Source organism: Medicago truncatula, chromosome 4, assembly GCF_003473485.1.
Source record: "Medicago truncatula cultivar Jemalong A17 chromosome 4, MtrunA17r5.0-ANR, whole genome shotgun sequence".
Lineage (NCBI taxonomy): Eukaryota > Viridiplantae > Streptophyta > Magnoliopsida > Fabales > Fabaceae > Medicago > Medicago truncatula.
The window spans coordinates 44,402,933-44,426,556 of record NC_053045.1 but is presented as its reverse complement, the minus strand read 5'-3'; the positions used below and the strand labels follow the sequence as shown (position 1 = coordinate 44,426,556).

At 32.5% G+C, this 23,624-nt stretch overlaps 4 protein-coding genes across 4 annotated transcripts; 1 reads left to right on the top strand and 3 right to left on the bottom strand.

Moving 5' to 3' along the window:
• Positions 1–1,938: 1,938 nt before the first annotated feature.
• LOC112421368 (pentatricopeptide repeat-containing protein At1g55890, mitochondrial) lies at positions 1,939–3,361 on the bottom strand. Its single transcript, XM_024782916.2, has one exon. The coding sequence runs from the start codon at positions 3,270–3,272 to the stop codon at positions 2,142–2,144; it is 1,131 nt and encodes a 376-aa protein (XP_024638684.1). The 5' UTR covers positions 3,273–3,361; the 3' UTR covers positions 1,939–2,141.
• Positions 3,362–9,145: 5,784 nt separating this feature from the next.
• Positions 9,146–10,646, top strand: LOC25493245 (transcription factor DYT1). Its single transcript, XM_024780713.1, has 4 exons — positions 9,146–9,364; positions 9,492–9,641; positions 9,767–9,943; positions 10,575–10,646. Exons 1-4 carry the CDS (start codon positions 9,146–9,148, stop codon positions 10,644–10,646), a joined length of 618 nt encoding a protein of 205 aa, XP_024636481.1.
• A 2,564-nt stretch (positions 10,647–13,210) lies between these two features.
• LOC25493244 (uncharacterized) lies at positions 13,211–14,004 on the bottom strand. The gene is made up of 2 exons (XM_013601687.2): positions 13,516–14,004; positions 13,211–13,382 (listed from the first exon to the last, which is right to left on the bottom strand). The coding sequence occupies exons 1-2, from the start codon at positions 13,955–13,957 to the stop codon at positions 13,306–13,308; spliced, it is 519 nt and encodes a 172-aa protein (XP_013457141.1). The 5' UTR covers positions 13,958–14,004; the 3' UTR covers positions 13,211–13,305.
• A 6,931-nt stretch (positions 14,005–20,935) lies between these two features.
• Positions 20,936–21,807, bottom strand: LOC25493243 (uncharacterized). Its single transcript, XM_013601686.2, has 2 exons — positions 21,281–21,807; positions 20,936–21,147 (listed from the first exon to the last, which is right to left on the bottom strand). Exons 1-2 carry the CDS (start codon positions 21,723–21,725, stop codon positions 21,092–21,094), a joined length of 501 nt encoding a protein of 166 aa, XP_013457140.1. The 5' UTR covers positions 21,726–21,807; the 3' UTR covers positions 20,936–21,091.
• Positions 21,808–23,624: the final 1,817 nt, after the last annotated feature.

The following is a 23,624-nucleotide window of genomic DNA, read 5'->3' as shown; positions in this document are numbered from 1 at the left end:
TTTAAAATTTTAATGTTTATAAATTATTAATTTGATTTAATTGAAAGAATAATCTAGAGTTTAATTATTATTCAATGTTAATGTAAAAATTATTTATATTTTTATCTCCATCCAATCATATTTTAGCAAGAAAATAGTGGTGAGTAACTAATACATAAGAAAATACATAAAAAAGAGTTAATAAATTTTAAAAATAAAACATAAACGGGTTGGGCCGGACTGGCCCATTTCTATAGTCGGGTCGGGTCAACCCATTTGACACCTCTTCCTACACATGCATTAGTTTTTTACTTTTCTTTTGGTTAGAGCCTAGCGGCAAAACTCATGCATTAATCGTGGGTTCAAATCCATTCCTGACATATCTAATGTTCTTCAAACTATCATATAAGTTGTACTTACATAACTACACCACCTTAATTTTACATTACCACTATTTAGGACTTACAAGGAAATGAACCATCTGAAAATTAGTTTGAGATTTGAATAGACAAATAACAACTCATTGAACTTGGATCATAAAGCAAATAATTCTCTTGAGCTAAAAAATGAACTATAAATTAACTAAATTCAACTCATTCATTTAACGATTCAACTTCCAATTTAAGTTCAGCTCATTTATCTGTACGCCAAATTGAATGAACTAAATTTAAGTTTGATAGGTTCATTTAATTATCAAAATTTGAGTTTGATATGTTCATTTAATTATCAAATTGGGTCTCAACTAATTGAATTTGATCGGTTCATCTATATTGCTCTTTTCTAGCTCTAAAGGGGTTGGTATCAGTGTCGTTTTATGTGGTAGTCCTCATAGAGTGACAAACAGATAGTATTGGAAGACTGCAAGGCCTAAGGGTCTGGCTGCGTCTGTGGTGGTGGAAAGAGGAGGAGAAGTCGCACACACAATGGCAATGGTCGCATAGTGCGGTGGTAGGGTAGGGGCAACAAGCCCGTTATTATTTGACACTCATTGTTATTTTTCCTTTATTTTCTTAATCGCAATTCTCCTTTATTTAACGATTGTGTTTCTTTTGAGGTTTTACCGGTTTCATAGAGGGGCAAGAGGGCTTTAGAGGGCAATGAATTGTTTCAAGAATACAAGCTGAAGATTAAAGCAGAAGCTACTATATCTTGCCATTGCATTATAAATATTGGATATGTATTTGATGTTCCTTTTTCATGCTAATGTAATGAACAAGTCTTGTGAAATCTGTGATATAAAAAATCAACTCATTGATTGTACAACAATATCGCTAATGGTATTAACAAAAAATAACATGGTTCATTCTAAATTCTAAAAGTAGTATAGAAAGCAATATAAATAATGATAACATTCCTTCAATTTTAATGTAATTTGAGGAGTTTACTTATTATTTGAAGCAAATTCATCAACAAAAGAATTGGCTACATTTTTAATCTGGCATCTCTCAATCAGATGCCTAACTTTTTCAAAATTTGCTCTGCAATTTTCTCTCTTTTCATTGTAAGGCCTCCTTCTCCCTTTCTATATATCTTGCATTCTCCCCTGGTTTTTATTTTTTGAACTACTTTTTTTCTATCTCTCTGCAATATCTGTTATGGAGAAACCTCTATGCTCTTTTCTTCCATTTTACAGACTTACAAAGCTAATACAAATTTACCTAATTGTGATAAGGCAAAGGAGCATTACTGCCACCATTCTCTCTCACTTTGCCGTAAGTTATCAATACTATGGCCTACAAAAGATAGACAATCTATTCCCGTATCTAATGTTAACGCACTTTTATCTTATGTGATGAGACTCGTATACTCAAATTACATTTTAGTTGTAACCAAAAAAAAAAAAAATACATTTTGGTCATAGAATATAAGTGAACTAAAGAAAATTATATAACCCAAATCTCTTCATGCATGCATTCTGCATATATCACATATGAAAACTGCTACAGGCAAATACGAAAATAAAAAGAAGAAAATCACGTGGGAGAAAAGAACCAAAATAATCATCAGACAGCAAATATGGCGTTTTCAAGCAATCAATAACAAAGCTCAAATTGCCAAACAAATTCATTCATGAAGGCAATTGTCAATTCACCATTATGATTAAACATATAAAGTTCAAAACTAATAATAATGGACACAACACAACAAACAAAAGCTACTACTCACTCATCAGCTGGCAAATTTAGCTTATAGCGACAGTAACTATTGTTTTTACCTCGTTCCACAATCTCCTTGGCCTCTGAAACCATGGACTCACTCACCAGTTTGTCCACCACAATCTGCAGCAACGACACATCAACACGGCAGCGAGTGAGAAATATCTGCTTAACCATCTCAATAGCCGTCTTCAAATCACCCTTCTCACACAAAAAAGGAACAATTATAGCATAAGTTCGCTTACTAGGATCATGCTCAGATTTCTCTATTTCACCAAACCACTTCTTCGCTTCATCCAAATTCCCTTCATTCGCAAAACCTTTAATCAAAGCATTGAAGCTAAAAAGATCAGGCTTCACACCCTTCTTCTCCATTTCCTCATAAAACTCAACAGCCTCACCAGCTCTCTTCGCCACAGCCAATCCCAACAACCTTGCATTATAAGTCCGGATATTCGGAACAACATTCTTCTCACCCAATTTCTCCCACAGCTTCTCACCATCCTCAAAACGACCCTTTGAATACAACCCATCAAGCAACGTATTAAACGTAATCAAATCACTTTCCACACCATCCTTCTCCATTTCCTCAAGCACCGAAACCGCAGAATCAAAAGAACCCTTTTCCAACAAAGCCTTAATATAAGTATTATACGAAACCAAATCAGGTTTCACAGATAACTGAACCGGAAGCTTCTTAAAAAGCCGCTCAACAACATCATACTGCTTCGAATGAAGATAAGCAGCTAACAACGCATTGAGAGAAAGCACAGAACGCTCACAGTTTCTCTGAGGCATTTCATCAAACAGTTTCTGTGCATGTCTATGCATATTCGATTTCCCATATAACGTAATCAAACGTGCCGAGAAACCCTCATTTGATATATCAGCGTAACTCTTCTGATGCTCGATAATGTCGCGGACCCACCGGAAGCGTTTAGCTCCGGCGAGGCGGCGGACGGTGTCTTCATAGATGCCGTTTTTTTTACGGAAACGATCAATGTCTGAAGCTTTTTTGAATTTTTCAACGAGTGTTTTGAGATTTTGTTCTTTGTATAGGTCTTGTGAAATGGATTTGATGTTGTTGGGTGATTTTTCTGTTATGGTATGAACGCTGCGTTGAAGAATGCGATACATTTTGGTTTTGTGTTGTGTTGTTCTTGCTTCAAGTGAAAGAGTGAGGAGCAGAAAATGAAGAACTAAAAAACAAGGTTTAATGCTACACTCCGCTGAAGAATATTGGGCTTGGAGCACCCGATATAGGCCCAACCAATTTTTGCAAAATTTACTAACTATATTTCTGCTCATTACCCAGATGGATTCGCTCATTCCCAAAGTAAATGATCGAAATGCCCCTACGCATGTTGACATGCGCTGGTGCAAATTATAACGTAACTCAAGATAAGTAACGTGACTTAACATGTGCTAGTGTTATTTGTGAGTTATTTGTTGAATGCTTAGCGCAAGTTAATATGCGGTAGTGTATTGTGAAACGTGAGTTATTGTGAAACGTGAGTTAACTCACGTTGTCATTTGAAGTAGGAGTTGAATTTTATCAACGGGACCAAGTGCTAAGACGTGAACCTTTAGTCTTTGGAACATTAATCTTGGCATGTGAGCATTGACTATCGGGATTTTGAGCATCAATAGTCTCCCACCTAGAGGGGATTCGACCCGTGGAGCTCGTTTTCGGTGTAGACTTCACCTTTTTAGGTGCCCCCTTGGTAGCCAATTTTCTCGGAGGTAGCTTCAACGTTGTTTCCTCCGGAAATCCAAGTTCACGCAACTTGTATTTGATGAAGATTTTCATCTTGTAAGGGGCCCTCTTGATACGTTTTTGAACGACGTCCCATTCCTCCGTAACGGAAAAATTGGCATTAACCTCTTCTCCAATTACACTTAACCTTCGCTAATGAGGGTGTATTTCATCCAAAAGAATGGGAAATTTTTTCTTTCTCTTCTCGGCAAGAATACAAGCACAAGGAAACCCGAACGTTGCCATTTGCACACAACCACAATCTTCTTTAGCCAACCCAATTCTCCTAGAGCGTTCAAATTCATCATCAATGAAAACTCAAAGCGGCCTTAAAGACATACCCCTCCAACTCCGAGAATAATTTTTTTTTTTTTGTATTTGTGTACCATGACGGTTATGCTCCTCCCAAAACTCCCTTGTATCTAACCAAATTGGTTTTTCAACATTTTGTCAATTTCATCCCAACATGATGCCAAGTCTCCCACGCTACTCCTCAAGTACCTTTTCAATTGTGCATGAGCCAATTCAACAATGTTGGTGCTTCTACACCCTAGATGCAAGTATTTATTCGTCCATGCCCTCACAAAATGCTTCTTAAGGGGCAAAACGGTTCCCTCAACATATTCAACAAACAATGGAAACGGTCTGCATACCTCATCTTTGAATGTCAACCATGCAATTGCAAATGAATCATCCGTAGGAGAGTTGACCACATCTCTCCAAGCCCTCACTATTTTCTTAACAAGCTCACAATGCTTGTCATCATCCACTTCGTTCGCATCTTTGTCAACAACTTTTCCTTTTCTTTTTCCTTTCTTTGGCTTAGCATTGACTCTACAATCCGTGATGCACCTACCTTTGATATTTTTCTCAATATGAAAGTAGCAAAGTACATGGTCCGTTTTAGGGAGAACTTCGGCAACGACTTTCATCAAAGCGGGGTCCCTATCGGTGACAATCACCTTAGGCATGTTGTTTTTCGAGGTCAAAAGACCAACCAACATCTCAAGTGTCCATATGAAGTTATTCTCTCTTTCAAAGGAAAGAAAGGCAAACGCAACCGAATAGGTCAATTTGGTAGAGGTGACACCAACAATCTCAAATAAAGGCATTCGGTAGGTATTGGTTTTGTAGGTGGAGTCCATGACCAAAACGGTGGGAAAAGTGTTGAGCATATCAGTTGATTTTGGGTGAGCAAAGAATAAATCTTCAAGTGTGGTTTCCTCACTATTATCTCTTGTGAAGTAGACATATCGATGCTTCTCCAACTCTGTAATCAAGTATTGCAACTCGGTCTTGTCCTCTCTTTGCCCCTTGCGCCATCTAGTTTGTGCATTATACACTTGCTTGATGAGTGTCACACTTTCTTTGTTTTTTTCCTTCAAATCCGTGAGAATATTCCTAGGCTTTGCCAAACTCTTTGTCATGTCGATAACTCTTTGCTTCTCCTCCCATCTTATTCGACCCACAAGAAGGTGGCCGGATAAATTTGGCCCCAAGTCATGGTTGTGAACTCCACAAAGCATTGCAATCCACCATTCTTGTGTTTTTTTTCTTCCAAAGAAACATTTCAACCTAAACAGACAATTACACTTCCTTGAGCCCGTGCCTTCAAGCTTCGGTTTCTTCCTCGTCTTAGGTGGCTTGTATTCACCACTCCTCTCACATTGCATCGTCATGTATGGCACTATAGTACTAGATTTATCTATAGAAATAGTAAATCCCGCCCTACCTGCTTGTCGACGAACCCAACCAAGTAATTCTTCTCGGTCTTTCCATCTTTCATTTGTTGTAAAAAATGACCCGGTGTGTACTTGAATAACACGAACACCGGTAGGTACCGGTTTATGCTTCTCTTCAAAGTTACCGGTAGGTACCAGTTTTGCTTGGTTGTGAACTATGTGAGCTTCAACTTGAAAAGGAATTTTCACTTTAAACTTCTCATCATTGGTTGGTTTGCCTTCGCCGGAAGCTTTGTTTTTTCCTGGTTTTAGCTCAACACCATTCTCCGCCACATTTTCAACCATGCCACTCAATGTCTACTCAGTAAAAAAAAACAAAGAAAAAAAATAAATAAGTGACTTGTGCGGCAAGCAAAGCAAATAAAAAAAGTGGCGCAAAATTTCAAATTCTGGGCTACTGTCAATAGCGTGAGTTAACTCACGCTGAGCCCTACGCCTACTGAAATGAAAAATGAAACTACCAGCAAAAATGAAAAAGTTTTGACGGTAAATTACCTGTTCTTTGATGCTTGATGAGCGTAGAAATTTGTTTCCTGACGATTTGCAATGATTTGGAATGAAGATTTTTACCCAAAATTTCGCACTTTTGGGGTTTTTGGAGGTGGAGGGAAAGAAAAAATGGAGCTTTGTGGTTGCCTGCTTGGTTTTGAACGAAAATAGTACTTAACGCAAGTTAACATGCGCTACGTGACTTAACTGACGCTGCGTGACTTAAATTACGTTCTCCTTATAACTAGCGCATGTTAACTCACGCTATGCAAGTTAACATGCATAGGGGCATTTTCAACTTTTACTTTGGGAATGAGCGATACTGTTTGAGTAATGAGCAGAATTCTAATAACTAGAGAACTACTTTAAGTTTTACCTCACTAATTTCTTAAAAACCACACCACTTCAGATTTATCGATTTGAACGGAGAAAAATACCATTTTTCTTTCATTTGAATTGATAAATTGCATTTTTTTTTCTTTCTTGATAGTAAATCTCGATTAGATGTAAGTGTTTTTCAAAGATTCATGCGAATAACTTTTTTGGGTAGCACTTCGGTGACTTTGTCTCTATCTCTCTTCTAACCAATAATTCTCTCACATCAAAATAATTTATTTTAATCACTCATCTATCATCCTCTCTCATCTAAAATACACTAAAATTATCAAAGTCACCGAAGTGCTACCTAATTTTTCAATGGTATTTTATTCCTGGGTATTTTTTAAAAAGTTCTATTTAGTTAATAATTATATTTTGGGTTAATAATGTTTTTCACCCCTGTAATATATGTTATTTTCGGTTTTCACCCTTATAAAATTTTCGGTTTGATTTGCACCCTCGTAAAAAATTTATTTTCCGGAAAACATCCTTAATTAATAGGCCATTCAAAAACCAAAATTTCTTGAAAAAAAATTCTGAAAATGGCCTATTAGGGGTGTTTTCCGGAAAATAAAATTTTTACGAGGGTGTAAATCAAACTAAAAATTTTATAGGGGCGAAAACCGGAAATGACATATATCACAGGGGTGAAAAGCACTATTAACCCTTATATTTTTTTTTTGGTGATTATCTTATGGAAGAGATTTATGGGTAGTTTACACATGAATTTATTCTCGCCTTCGTAAAAACTTTTTTCCCAATCATATCCTTAGCGGTAAAACACCTTTATCAGTAATATTTTATACCAATGAATAAAATTTAATACATTTGTAACAAACATCTTTTTTTGAATAAAAACTTAACAAACATAAAAACACACGTTTTTCATCATTTTATTATCATGAATCTACTACATGTATAACTCAAATCAAACATGTTCTAAAGTTAATTGTGTTAACAATTAAAATTATGTTCACCTGGAACGTCCTTTTGCTGATGCTGATAAAATCAATGTGGATGGCTCCCATAATTGTCTCATTGGTATGTAAACTTGCGGGATCCTTTATTCTTATTAACTCATGTGGAAACTTCATCAAAGGATATACCTCATGTGATCTTTGAAACACACCCTTCGTTGTTGGTAGCTTATGTTGTTCTTTGAAAAACTATATCTTTTCGTTACCTTAAACCTCTCCTAGAAGAGGTTCTTACCTTCTTCACATGAGAATTGAAATGCTTCCGTCTCCCGTTGCTTCTATAAAGCGAATTGTTGTGCTAATATTTTGGCTCTCCTAGTGGTCCCAACCCAACATCCATTACGGATGCCCTAACTACCTTCTTATTTTGGTTGTCAACATTCAACAAGATCAGGTGTCAAAATCTTTACAAATCATTAGTTAAAACAGAATTCAGTTTATTTGCTCCATTTTAGACGGACATTCAGGGTGCGTTTGATTTGCTAAAAAATGAAGGATAGGACAAAACAACTCTAGTTGTCCAGTGTTTGATTTGTAAAACTGTTTCAGGTACAGGACAAACTGGAGACAAGAGACAGGACAAAAACTCATATTTTTGTCCCTCACCAAACCACATCACAACTTTTTGTCCAACATACAAGTTGTCTAAAATATCAAAATAGCATTCTGTCCCTCAAAAATCGTATAAAATAAAAAATTACTCAATGCTATAAATTTTTTGTCCTGTGTTGTTCTGCCTTGTGTTGTACTGTTATGTCCAGTACTTGCTGTTTTGCAAACCAAACGCACCCTCAAAGTCATATTATGCACAACAATCTTCTTAATAATTATTGTAAAATTCTATTCATTTTTAACTGATGCACTTAAATGGTTAATAGTTTTAATCAAATAAATAAATAAAAGACAAATGAGTTTCAATTAAATACAAGAGCATCCAAATTTCATATTTAAAATAAACAATTATTATTGGTCATATTGTACTAAAGTGCAGACCAAATTCCAAATTTCTAGGACACATATATATCTCCTAAAACAGGAGGGTTAAGATATAATTTTTTTTTTTTTATATTAAAAAAAAACTATATTTTATTTACATATATCCCAAAAGGAACAAATTACACAAAGAAAAATGAATTGGGATAAATATCCATCTTAGAATGAAAAAAAAAATTAATATCACTTATTATTTTTCAAAATGGGTTTAATACCAGTTGTACTCTCTCCCCATTATGAAAAATAATATAAGTGATATTAAACCCACCAAAAGCAACACAAAAAAAGAGTGCAATCGCCAAGGTGCGGATACATTCCAAAGGATTAATGAACCACTCGTAGAATAAGCACGAATATCCTATCTTCTTGCAGGTTGATCTATCTAAAATATTCATTGTATATTAATGTGTTTAACCTAACTTTTTCATTCTAAGCTAAGATAAATTATTATGTTTAGAAAAAATATTAATGCACCTAATAATTTACATAGGGAGTTCAAGAGGCACTGCTGGGTTGTGGGTTCAAGCTATGGTTGCTGCATTTTATTGTTTCTTCAATGGTGGCTTGTAATCATATCAGTCAAACATATTATAGTTGGTAACAACCTTCATACCGTTTATACTTTCTCTCTCACATCTTTGTTCAATACTTGTTTCTTCATTCCCAACACCCAAAATGGAACAAGAACATGATATCAGACTAAGTTTGTCTCTAGAAGATTTGGGTTTCAATGCTGAAAATGACAGCAATAAGAGAAAATCGAGCAAAAAGTACTATAATGAAGATGGCACAAAAGTGTTCCTATCAAAGAACGCTGGGTCAGAAAGAAAGAGGAAACAGAGACTCAATACCAAACTCTTCATGCTTTGGTCTTTAGTACCAATGGTCACAAATGTAACCACCTAACCTTCACTCATGTTCTTAAATAGTCTTTTATATATATTCATTTCCTTGGTTTAATTTTTTGTTTGTATAATACTATTATTTAAACAGATTTTATGAATCTTAATTTTGGTTTCAGATGACCAAAGAAAGCATTTTCAACGATGCCATTACTTATATCAAGAAGCTTAAAGATGAAGTTAAGAGTCTCACGCAAGAGCTTCAAGCAATGGAACCAAAAGAAAAGTTTAAGGAAAGAGCTGAGCCAAAAATAGGTGATTTTCTTGCTGCAGAAGAGATGAAAAAATGGGGGATACAGATTTTATATAAATTATTTCTTTCATGAATTAACTAAATGAATTTTTATCTATAACTACTATTAATAAGTAATCTTTGTGTGGTTGCTTTCTATAGGAAGAGGTTCAAGTGGAAAAAATGGATGGAAATAAGCTATGGGTTAAGATGATCTTTGAGAACAAGAGAGGAGGGTTCAAGAAATTAATGGAGACTATGAATGATTTAGGGCTTGAAATGATAGAAGCCAATGTAACAACCATAAAAGGAGCATATCTTATTACAACTTTCATAAAGGTAATATAAATCAAAAGCTAAACTACAATTAATGTCATAGAACTATTAGAAAAGACTATGGGTATGTTTAGTTCCCTTTTTAAGGCCTAAAAATTGTGTTTTAGGGGTGTAGAATTATTTTGATATGTTTGGATATTAGAATGGATTTTGCTTTTAGTAATGATTCTAATTTAAAGTTATGATTTGTAGCTTTCGATTTTAAATGTGACTTTTACATTTAAATTTATTGTTCAACCCATTTTACAAATATGTAATCAAACATAAATCATTTACCTTCAACCCAGTTTTAATTAAAATCAGTTTTACATAATTAATTCTTTAAAATCAAATTTTGTGATCGAAGATTTAAACACACACTATTACATAATTTTTTATTCCTTTTTCCGCTTTTATCTCGTAATGTGCCACCTTGAGAAATATTTACTGCTCCATCATTTCCAAAATATAAGTAAAAGTGAGTCAAAGAAAGTATATGTATTTGGACTAAATTTTAAACCAAATACAATAATTTTTTTGACTTACATTATTAATATATTATCCACCAAGTACATTTAATATATTATTTGCTTTGATTTTAAAGTTTGAATAAATTCAAGGTTTTTATGTTGATTCAATGTTTTTAATTTTTCAGGGAATGGGTGGTCAGCGACTTGATGTTCATCAAGTCAAACATTTGTTGCAAGATATAATCAAGATCATTTAGTGAAAATAGACATTTATCTCCTATGCATTTATATCCATCAAAATGAAAAAAGATGGTATTTAGTTTTTTATTATTCAATCAACTTGTACTACTTTTTTGTTGTTGGATACAAACTTGTACTACTTTCTTTAATTTATTCCTTATTTTTACATTTCATGTATCAATGAACGTCAACGATAATTGGTCACTAGTATATTTCTTCTGTTCTAAAATTTAAGCAAAATGGATCAATATAAATTGATGCATTTAATATAAATTATGAATCAAATACATTAACTTTTCTTGACCAAATTTTACTTACATTTTAGGATAGAGGGAGTAAGTACTAGGAGTATATTAATCGTACGGTGCCATTTAATTTGGGAAAGGAGAGTTCTTTCCCACCATGGGAAAGTTGATCATGTCCATTAGATTAAATGAGGAACATATTCCTATCATACTCTCTCAACCACTAGATTATTTTTTATACTATCTTTCACATGGGTGTGTGGGGACATAAAAGAGAGAGTGTGAAAGATAGTATAAAGAAATGGGAACTTCTACGGTACACCTGCAAATTAAGGTGTACCGGTACTCTCGCTTACAATTTTTACAAATTAACTATCATTTTTTATGAAAGAAAATAGGTGTTTGTTGACATATATATTTTAGAAAATATCATTTTATAAGAAAAAATATCATTTCATTTTTTAGAAAAATCTACTAAATTTTTTTAAATTTTATTGTAAAAAATAATCAAAATTCTCTATTATGAGTAATATGAATTCAGAAAAATCAAATTTTATTGTGTTGACGTTTTTGGTAAATAAGATTTAGTTATTATAATTATAGGTGATAGAAAATATTTTTTTCCTACAAAAAATAACTCATTTAACTATTAATTTAAGGATTTGGTGTACCAACTCAAATTGTTGGGTGTACCATAGAATTTGCCTAAAAAAATAATATAGTGGTTGAGAGAGTATGATAGGAATATGTTCCTCATTTAATCTAATGGGCATGATCAACTTTCCCATGGTGGGAAAGAACTCTCCTTTCCCAAATTAAATGGCACTAAACTGACAAATAATGCAAGTCAAGATAAAATGAGTAAACGTTTATGCAGCAAACAATCACAAGCAATAAGATGTGAATTTGGACTCAAATCACAAGCAACAACCAAACAATTACAAGCAGCAACAACAACATATTTAAATCTAATCTAATAATCAAGTATAAATCAAAACCACTATCGAACCCAAGGCTTTTATGTTGATTCAATATTTGTTATTTTTAAGGGTATGGGTAGTCAACCACTTGATGTTCATCAAGCCAAGCATTGGCTGCCAGATATAATCGAAACCAGTTTTATGCATTCATCCATCTAACTGAAAAAAGATATTTGGTTTTATTAAACTCATTGTTTCATTCCTTATTTTCACATTTCATGTATCAATGAACGTCAACCATTATTGGACAATATTATAAGTACTAGGAGTATATATATTAATCATACAAGTCTGTAAGAAACATCTTTTCCTTTTAAACCATTTCAGAATGAAAAATTCTATGGTGAAGTCATGAAAATAACTTTTTTGGTGAAGTTAATACTATACCATCAAAAATATAGTGAGTAACACCCCATTGTTTGTACAGTGACATCAAAAGTTCAGTCCCCATAGTATCATCAATTCATTAAATTAACAAGACTACACTTAATCTAATTTTATCATACATTGTTTTAAGTGTAAACTCCACAAAGTGTAACACTTAAGACTACCACATAATATCATCAACTCTGTTTGCATGTTAAAGATGCCAACGATAAAATAGTATCTGTAAGTCTAAGATATTGCAAGCATTACTCGATGAATTACTATTGATCATTAATCCGTAATTAACAATTTAAAAATGAATCAAACATTAAGATCATAATTAACTTTTTCAAAAAAGTCAATTTCCTGACTGCACCATAGAAGCTCCCTTCCAGAATTTGTTACAAAACTAATAAATTTCAGCTTAAACAAAGTATGCTAGTAAAAAAGAGTAAAGTTGTCTGCAGGAAACTGAGAAGGTAATAATAGATTTTATGGTTATGTGATAACTTCCTATATTCGTTTAATATTCAACTGAAAAAATTTATGTACCAAATATGCAACACTATCAAATATTAAAATGGATCCTCAGTATAAAGTTGAAGTCAAGTAATTGGATGTAATTTCTTCTCATAAATTGAATACTTTTTCATTAGGTGACGATTGAAGCAAGGTACTAGTATTGATTATCATTCATTTGGATGACAAAAATGGATCCTTACATAATTATTGAACTCCTTCTAAGTAATTAGGCGTAATTTCTTCTCTTAAATCAAAGGTAGAACTTCTTTAGGTGACAATTGAAGCTAGATTCTTGTATTGACTATCATTCCATTAATGGATGGCAAATATGCATCCCTACTCAAAAATTGAAATCGTTCTTAAGAAATTAGGTAATTTCTTCTCTTGAATTGAAAGTAGATACCTTTTCTTTTTTAGATGACAATTGAAGATAGATATTAGTATTGATTATCATTCAATTATTGACGGTATTATTATACTATATATGAGTTGCACATTTTTGTACATAAATATAATTTTTCATACAACAACCCCCAAAATTTAAAACGGGTGAAGCTATACTTTTATACAAATGATGAATAACCTTTTCTCTGATCTTCAAATTCAATGCCCTTTCTTCCATCCATACGAAACGAAAGACCTATAATCAAACATTCAATTTAAAAAATCAGAACTTTTACAAAACTTAAATTTTTTCCATTGCTACTTAATTACATTTAAAACCCACGATTGAGAGGTTGTGTGTGAGAGAGAAAGATATAGAGAGAGAGTACCAAGATAAGATCTACAAATTGGAGGTTCATCAAAACGAGATAAAGAGAGAAACTTAAAGGCAAATCCAATATCAATGACAATTAAACCAGAAGTTGGATCAATAACCATGATATCCTTAACAGGTAGCCACAAGAAAAGCTCTTCACTAAACATGCCCTCCAAAATCTTAAGTTGTCCATAACTGAGGTTGGCTTTCACAACGGTGTCAAAGAACATTGTTGTTTCATACTGAGCCAAACATGGACGATCGAAGTGTACCTCTAAATGACCCATTTGGTCCAATTTGAAAGATTTTACACTTTGAGGGAAGAGACCGGCTGGAAGGCCATGATTATGGAGAATCTTTTCAAGAGAAGATTCTTCAGTTGTCCATGTGAGCGAAAGAATGAAAACAAGGATAAGAAGGAACATGGGGACATGGGACCTAGGTGTCAGAGACATGGTCTTATGGTAGAAAGTACAATGAGACGCTTAGACAATGACTTTATTTTGAGGTTTTTGTTTTATTTAAGGTTTTGAGTTTGAGATTGGGTGCATCCAACACCCATGATGACATGCATTCAATGAGATCAGAATTGTCTAGTCAAAATCACACGGTTCAAATTTCAAGGTCAAACTTATTATATTTAAAAAAATCAAAATTGTATTAAAACAATTTTCCATCATTACTTTTGTTTCTTACTTTTAAGTCAACTCATATGTAGTATTTATATTTTTGAATGAAATTTTGAAGAAATGTGGAGCATATTAAAACAATCTCTCCAAAAAAAAAGAAGATTTTTTTAACAAAAACATGAATTAAATATGAATTTTTTAGTGTCAAAATCATAAAAATTTATATTTAATTCATGTTTTGTTAAAAAAATCTATTTTTTTTTTTGAGAGATTTTTATAATATTCTAATCATTTATGCAAAATTTCATTAAAAAATATGAAATCTACACATGAGTTGACTTAATAGGAGGGACTAAAAGTGGTGATGAAAACTTTTGAGGGATGGAATGTCGAAGAAATTTTTTGAGGGGACTAAAATAAAAAAATTGATATATTAATATGGACCAAATACATATTTAACCATTTTAATTATAATATTACATAAATGGAATTTAACTCGGGTTGTGTTCCACCCAGGAATCTTACTTATCAAAATATACCATTACCATTATTCCATTAATATCATTATTTTAATTAATTGTGTTTCACCCAGAAGTCGAACTCAAATTCTCTTGTACAATTCTTCTTTGGTGAAAAGATAATTTATCTTTAAGAATTTAAACATAGATGTTTATTTATTCTTAAAAAGTGTGTATTTAATGAAATTCAAATGTTATAATTTAAATAGTAAATTTTATTGAGATGATTTAAATAACAATTGTTAAAAATTAGAAAACTGATTTCAGATTATTCTCTTCAATCACTATTATTATAAACACTTTTTAAATTCAGTGAATAACTGATGTATCTAGTCGATAATATAAACTAGATACATCAAATATTCAATGAATGTAAAAAATGATTTTTGCTTATAATATGTGATCAAAAGGTGTATAATTTTATTTTTCATGGTTTAGTGCTAAAGTTTGTACTACTCTCGTCTCTATTATAAGAGATGTCTTGTAGGTTCATTCAATAAATAATGTATTTAGTTTATATTATGGATAGAATGTATCATTTATTGAATAAAACAAAAAAAAATATTTCTCTTATGATAGAGATCGAAGAGAGTATATTCGTAATGTATTTATAAAAAATTTGAGTAAACTCTTGACAGCTAAATAAATATTGCATAACAGAAATGACCTTTTAGTTATAAATCCTTGCAAGCTCATAAAAAAAAGTTCTAAATCCTTGCAAAAGTTCAAATTCTAAACCAACAATTGGTGACTTTATGACTTTAATGTATTTAGGGGATGATTTTTTTTTTTTTTGTGGTGGTCGGGATTTGAACCCCGGATCTTGCATACATTATGCATTGTCCATACCAACTAAGTTAAGCTCACGATGACATATTTAGGAGATGAATGAATTAGTAAAATAAATTATTTAAATGAGAAAATAATTAATTAAGAGAGATGTGAACAAAAATACTAAAATTTGTACAAAAAAAAAAAAATCAAAAGTCAACCAAGTGAAACCCAAACCAACTCATCCCATTCTTAACATGGGCAGTCGCGGAGACACATTAGGGATCGATTGAGCCACGACTCACTGAGGAAAAAATTATTAAAATATATTTGACTTTCATTTTAAATAAAATTACAACCCTCTTCTCTATTTCAACATTTGTTACCGTCACACTTTCAAGTCACTCGAAATGCATGGATAATTATTTTAAATTTTAAAAGTATGTAATTGAATTTATGATGGTCAATTTTATGTATAATACATATATATTATAATTTATTTTGGTGGTTCACCCAATCTAAAGTTAATCCTATTTAACCTTCAAAAAATACGTTTATGATCTATTTGGTCCCTTATACATAAATTTTAGCAATTTGATTTCTAAACTCAAATTCCCATATTGTTAGTCCATCCATCTAAGTTACAGTGAAGAAGAACGACAGAAGTTTTATGTATCAATGAAATTAGAAATGTTGATAATTTTCAAAGTTGAAGGTGATTGGGGTTGTATATATTTGGTGTCTTAAAGCAGTTAAGAATTTTATTTGGCGAGTGTGTCGTGGCGTATGCCTGATAAGATGTGATTTATGTAGAGCATTCGGAAGAGCCGCAACCTTCGCATTTGGGAGAGCCATTCGGAGTTGCACCATCAGATTTTTATGCGTGCTGTACACTTAAATCAGAGCTGGAAAACAGCCTAGATGCAGGTCCAGCAGCGGCAGAACAGCCCAGTACTTCTTGACAGAAAAGTTTCAGTTGGAAAAAACCATCCCCATCATATCGGAGTGACATTCTCCTATCATATCGGTTGATGAGCAAGAAGTGAGTGGTCTATTATCTGTCATTTGTTGGGTTCATGACTTGCACTTGGATGGAGTAATTTTCAAACTTGATTCTAAGCATGTTGTTGATGGTTTTCACTTCACTACCGAAGATATCTTTGAATTTGGTGCGATTATCTCTAATTGTAGACGACTATTCTTTTTTGTCATCGCGAACTTAGCTTAGTTGTTAGGGACAATGCATAATATATGCAAAGTCAGGGGTTTAAATCCCGACTACCACAAAAAAAAAAAAAAAACGTTTGTTCTCTTTTTATCCCTCCCCTCCTTTCCATTGAACCAGAACCCTAACTAGTAGGGTTGGGAATAGGCCAGGCCGCCCTACAGGGGCCTACGCCCTGACCTGTTTTGGCCTGGTCTGGCCTGGACTGTTTAGTAGATAGGCCTAGGCTTTTTAGAAAGTCTGTTTAGTTAAATAGGCCAAGTTTAGGCTTCAAAAAAAGACTGCTAAGCCTAATAGGCCGGCCTATTAATACTTATTTATTAAAAAAATATTATTTTTATATTAAAATAATTGCATATATTAAAAATATAAACATCTTTTTCTCTATCTATTAGTCCCTTAATAGGCTTTGTTGTTATAGGCTTTTATGTAGGCTTTAATCTAGTTGAAATTTACTTGTAGTGAAATAGGCTTTTAAGTAGGCTTTAAGACATGTTTAACCTATTTAGTAGGCTTTCAGACCAGTCCAAGCTTTTAAATAGGCCAGGCCAGACCTAAAAAAATGGCCTATGATAGACCATAGACCAGACTCAGGCTTGTGATTTATTTCGTAGGCCAGGCTCAGACCTATCAAAGTCTGGCCTGGCCTGGCCTATTCCCATCCCTACTAGTATCAGACTTTTTATTGATACATGATCATGTATTGATCATACTATTGCTAATAAAATGAAATAGATTTTCCCTCTTCAACAAAAATTGAAATGAATGAAAGGCGTGAAATAAACTTGATGAAATTAATAATCCTTAATTAGGGAAAATTTATTCAGTTGAATTGAAGGAAGATACTAGTATTGATTATTTGTGATTAATTTCATTCGATTATTGGATGACATTATGATTTGGAGAAATGATATTTATAGAACTATTTTTGTACAACTTTCTCTCTTTCTCTCATACTCATATTATCCTCTTATTCTCTCTCTTGTTTTTATTCTCTCCATTGTTTTTAACCAATAAAAAAGAGAACAATGAGGTTGTCCCAAAAATTGTACAAAAATAATTGTTCAAATATCATTTCTCATTGATTTGTATACAAGTTCTAGGAGTTGGACATAGTTTCAAGTACACGACATGATGGTTTTTGATGCTATCAAAACAACAATTGAGACAGTATTAGTTGATTTAAGAGCAATTTTCAACAATATCAAAGATTACGATGCAACTAATACTAGAGCTAGGATCCGTTGACATCAGAGATAAGTCTTAAGACTTACACCAAATCTCAACCATTAAATCTAATTAATCCGACCACTCACAATTAATTCACAAGAGATGCATGTGAGCCTTCTTTGTTCTTTCATCCTTTATCACAGCCCACATGAACAAATCTCAGATCTATAACAAACCTCTTTGAAAACCTAGAAAACAATAAATCATTCGAAGCATCTCATATTTTTATTTTGCTTTAACCTATTTCCCTTGTGTCCAACATCTGTCAACAGTGACACAAAAAATCCCCAAAATAAGATACAAGCTGTTTACCTTTCATATAAATTCAATTTCGATTGCGGTGTTGAATTTCAATTAAGCTGTTCAGATTGCAATGTACAATTTTTGTTTTCCACATGAACTCCATTTATTTGGCAGCGATGTTAAGGGATAATTCATATCAATTTTTGTTTGTTGAACGGCATTAGACAATCACGGTTGTTGAACTTTCAATCATTAATATGCCATTAGACAGTCACTAGAATTTGGCACAAAGAAAATCACGCTGGAAGTATAGTCTCAATGAATTCAAATAAAATTGAAGTTTTAGATTAAGAACATGAATTCAAATAACTAAGGAAATGTGAAAGATATTAAAAGTGAAATTTGTTCATGAAACAAAAAAGAAGGCTCACGAGCATCTCATATGAATTAATTGTGATTGGTTGGAGTAATTAAATTTAATGGTTGAAATTTGATGTAAATCTTGAGACTTACACATGCTGTCAACGAATCATGACTCCTGACACTATAGTCGCTATTTTAAAACCCCTCCGTCAAGATTAACAAAGTGTGTAGAAGCAAGAAGATTAATGAGATATACAATGTTTTCAAAACTATATAAATTGATTTTTTTTTTATTACAAATATATTAAATTGGATTGAGCGTAAAGACTTAGTCTTATCAATATCAAACTTTGCAAACTTTGCAATGCATTTTTTTTTTTTTGGTGAATAAACTTTGCAATGCATTTGATTAAAAATATACAAGTACTCGATAATTATTATTTGTTTGACTAAAACTCAGTATTATTTATATAGAATACTTTTAATGTATTTTTATATTCTAAATTAATGACAAATGTAAGTATATAAGTATAAAGTGTAATTTTTAAATTATTATATTTACATTCTTTTAAAAGAAATTATTACTTATAAAGCAGTTACTAAAAGACAATAAATTTATTGATCATCATTAAATAAAAGCAAAGAAGTGTTGATTGGAAGGAAAAAAAGCTACGAAATGACTACAAAGTACAGTTTTCCCTTCCAATTATAACACAATACAACTAAAAAGAATGACCTTTTTTAATTGGATCTTGCTAACCATTGCCCTGATCTCTCAGGATAATGATTAAGGAAATCAAACGTAATATATTTACATAGAATTCAATAATATTTTGACTTTTAAAAAATTAAATTCTTCACTTTTCACCATTTTCCAATATAATGTTTATATTTTTATCATAACTCTTTAGCATTATCCTTTTTAATAAACTAAAGAAATGAGATAAAGGCACGCAACTAAAAGAAAAAAAGTAAAAACCTTATCTCTTTGGACATGCACGTCACGGAAATCACTACACAAAAAAATGCAAGTCACGGAAATGTAGGATCTGTTTGGTAACATCTAAAAAAAAGTTTATAGCTTTTAGTTTATAGTTTATAAATAAAAAAGTTCTGTTTGGTAATACTTTTTCACCATGAATTTATAGTTTATTTTATGAGCTTATAAACTATTTTTCATAAGCTATTTTAAGTAACGTTTGAACTTATAGCTTATAACTTCTCACTTTTAATTCCAGTTTTATCCTTATTATTCTAATTAAATTCTATTTTTTTACCCTTAATTATTTATTATATTATAAATTAAAATACATATGTTTTAAATATGAATGCTATTTCTTTATGAATGAAAAATCCTTTTTTTTTCAATAGAAAAAGATATTTTTTTATCGTTACGTTTAAGTTTTTTTTCGTTACAATTGTTACGTTTTTTTGTGGAACTATTTCAATATTTAATGTCACTTTGTTTTTTTGTGAAATGACACGTTATTTTTGTGTGATATATCAGAATTGAAGAAAATAAAAACAAGGACAATAATTTTCTCCAACAAAAAAAATGAGAACGTTACGTTTGCCTTCACTATATTTTATTTATTGTTACATTTAAATTTTTTTACACTTTATATCTAATTTTTTTAGGCAAATGAAAATAAATATAAATTAACATTTAGGAATTAAAAATTAATTTAATAATATTAAATTAACAATTTTTATTTTTTAAATACTTTAAAAATTAATTTATATAAACTTTATTATGAATTAAAAATGTCCTTTTATGTAATTTTACATCTATCAACTAATTGAACCGCTAATTTTACCAAACACTTCAAGTAGCTTATCAGCTACTAGTCATCAGCTATAAGCTATAAGCTATAAACTAGCTTATCAGTCATCCGCTATTTTTACCAAACAGAGTCATAATAAAAAAGATTCCCTAAAAAAGTATCATAAAAAAGATGACTCGAAATTATGTATTTATTTTTTGCTTGTGGCTTTAGCCCCCTTTTTTTCACCAAAAAAAAACCTATCTCTCTTAACATTGCTCAGGGGCGCCTCCTCTATCCCATTATCACTGCAACACTTTCTTCTCTCTAACATGATGGGAAATAATACTAAAATCTCTAAACTTTGAAGAAAAAAAAAATTGCAAAATTAATGTACTAAGTATGTGACAAACACACTATCGAGCATTAAAATGGAACCTTACTCAATTATCGAAATCCTTCTAAGTACTTAGGTGTAGTATCTACTCTTGAATGGAAGGAAGAACTTATTCATTAGGTTACAATTGAGCTAGATACTACTATTGATTATCATTCAATTATTGGATGACAAAAATGGATCCTTACTCAAAAATCGAAATCCTTCTTAAGAAATTAGGGGTAATTTCTTCTCTTGAATTGAAAGTAGATACTTTTTCTTTTTTTAGGTGACAATTGAAGGTAGATATTAGTATTGATTATCATTCAACTATTGATGGCATTATTATACTTTATAATTTATATGAGTTGCAAATTTTTGTATATGAATGTAATTTTTTTCTGAACAACAAAACCCCCAAAATTTAAAAAGGGTGAAGCCATCCTTTCATACAGATCATGAATAATCTTATTATCTTTGATCTTCCAATGCAGTGCCTTTACTTCCACCCATACGAAATGAAAGACCTGTAATCAAACATTCAATTTCAAAAATCAGAACTATGTTATAACAAAACCCTGTTTATTTTTTATTATTATTACTTAAATAAATTTAAAACCCATAACTGAGGGGTTAGAAAAGAGAGAGAAAAGACGGTACCAAGATGAGATCTACAAATTGGTGGCTCATCAAAACGAGAGAAGGCGAGAAACTTCAAAGCAAAACCAATATCAATGAGAATTACACCAGAAGATGGATCCACAACAAAGATATCTTTAACAGGTAACCACAAGAAAAGCTCTTCACGAGACATACCCTCGAAAACTTGAAGTTGTCTGAAACTGAGGTTAGCTTTCACAATAGTGTCAAAGAACACTCTGGTTTCATATTGAGCTAGGCAAGGACGGTCTAAATGTACCTCTAAATGACCCATTTGATGATCAAATTTGAATGATTTCACACTTCGAGGGAAGAGACCAGCTGGAAGACCATGGTTGCGGAGAATCTTTTCAAGAGAAGATTCTTCGACTGTCCAAGAGAGAGGAAAGACAAAGGCAAGGAAAAGAATGAAGATGGAGACACGAGAACTAGTTGTCAGAGACATGGTCTTAGGATGAAAAGTACAAGGAGATGCTTAGACAATGACTTTACTCTGAGGCTTTTGTTTTATTTAAGGTTTTCAATTTGGGGATTGGGTGCGCTCATCACCAAAACTCACGCGGTTCAAATTTCAAGGTCAAATTATTATAGTTTAAAAAAAATTGTATTTAAACAAATTTGTCTTATTCTAATTGGACGATCGTGAATTGTTAAATGTAGTTTGATTGCACGCGGAGCGATCATGCTCAACCCTTTTCTAATGCCACGTATATAATGAGGAAGCTCTCTCATTTTTTGTTTCTTGAGCGTTTTTAATATTTTTAATTAATGTTTATTTATTTTTTAAGGAAGATTTAATGTTTATTATTATTATTTAATAAATACTCAATTTGTTCCAAAATATATTTATTAGATAAGTTCTATCAATAATTTTACATCTTTACATTTCAATATCTCTCAAAAAAAAAAAAAATCTTTACATTTCAATAACATTCATTTATTTAAAGGTTGTGACATCTTGGTAAAGCAAGAAACATAACACAAAATCTTTTTGGTACCGTGACGGGGATCTAAACACTAAATATTTTCATGCTGCTGCTACTTCTCGCAAGAAAGTAAATCAAATCGCACACCTTGAAGATGCAGGAGGAATAGTATGCCGTAAAGAGGAGGAATTGCAAACAATTGCACGAGATTACTTTTCAAAATTATTCACGAAGCTTCCAAGTAACCGTGCATCTGTTGTTTCGTTAGTACCACGCTCACTCATTGATGAAGACAACTTATCTTTAACTGCAGATTTTACAGAAGAAGAGTTTCGATCAGCTGCGTTCTTTATGCAAGCAGATAAGTGCCCAGGACCCGATGGTTTTAATCCGGGTTTCTACCACAATTTTTGGGAGATGTGCGGTCAAGAGGTATATAAAGCAGGTTGTGAATGGCTTGCAAACGGTGTCTTCCCTCCTCATTTGAATTCAACAAATATTGCTCTAATTCCCAAGGGAGATGTCCAGAAGTCTATGAAGGACTGGAGACCTATTGCACTATGTAACGTTGTTTATAAAATAGTCGCCAAGGTCCTCGCTAATAGACTTAAAGGCGTCCTTGACAAATGCATCTCCTCCTCTCAATCCGCATTTGTGCCAGGCAGGTCTATTCTTGACAACGCTTTAGCGGCCATCGAATTAATTCATCATATGAAAGCAAAAACAAAAGGCACACAAGGGGAGGTAGCTCTCAAGTTGGACATATTAGCAAGGCGTACGATAGGTTGGATTGGGAATATCTCCGTGATATCATGATTCAGATGGGTTTTTCTACTAGATGGGTTCAATGGATTATGCTATGTGTTGAGACAGTTGATTACACAGTCCTGGTAAACGGAGTTCAAGTTGGGCCCTTTATTCCCGGTAGAGGTATACGGCAAGGCGATCCATTATCCCCTTATTTATTCATCCTCTGTGCTGAGGGGCTTTCTGCTCTTATCCGAGATGCTGAGAGCAAAGGTGCGATTAAGGGTGTCCGTATTTGTACGCGTGCTCCCATAATATCACATCTACTGTTCGCAGATGATTGTTTCTTGTTCTTTGGCGCCTCCGATCAGGAAGCAATGGAAATGAAGAATATTTTAACATCTTATGAGGCTGCGTCGGGGCAATCAATTAATTTGCAAAAATCAGAGATGTACTGTAGTAGGAATACACCTACGGATTGCCAGGAGAGATTAGCAGCAATACTCGGGGTCAAACAGGTGCTAGGCACAGGCAAATATCTAGGACTCCCATCTATGATTGGTAGGAGTAAGAAAGCGACTTTCAAGTTTGTTAAGGATCGAATTTGGAAAAAGATCAATTCATGGAGTAGTCGGTGTCTCTCGCAAGCAGGGAGAGAAATTCTGATCAAA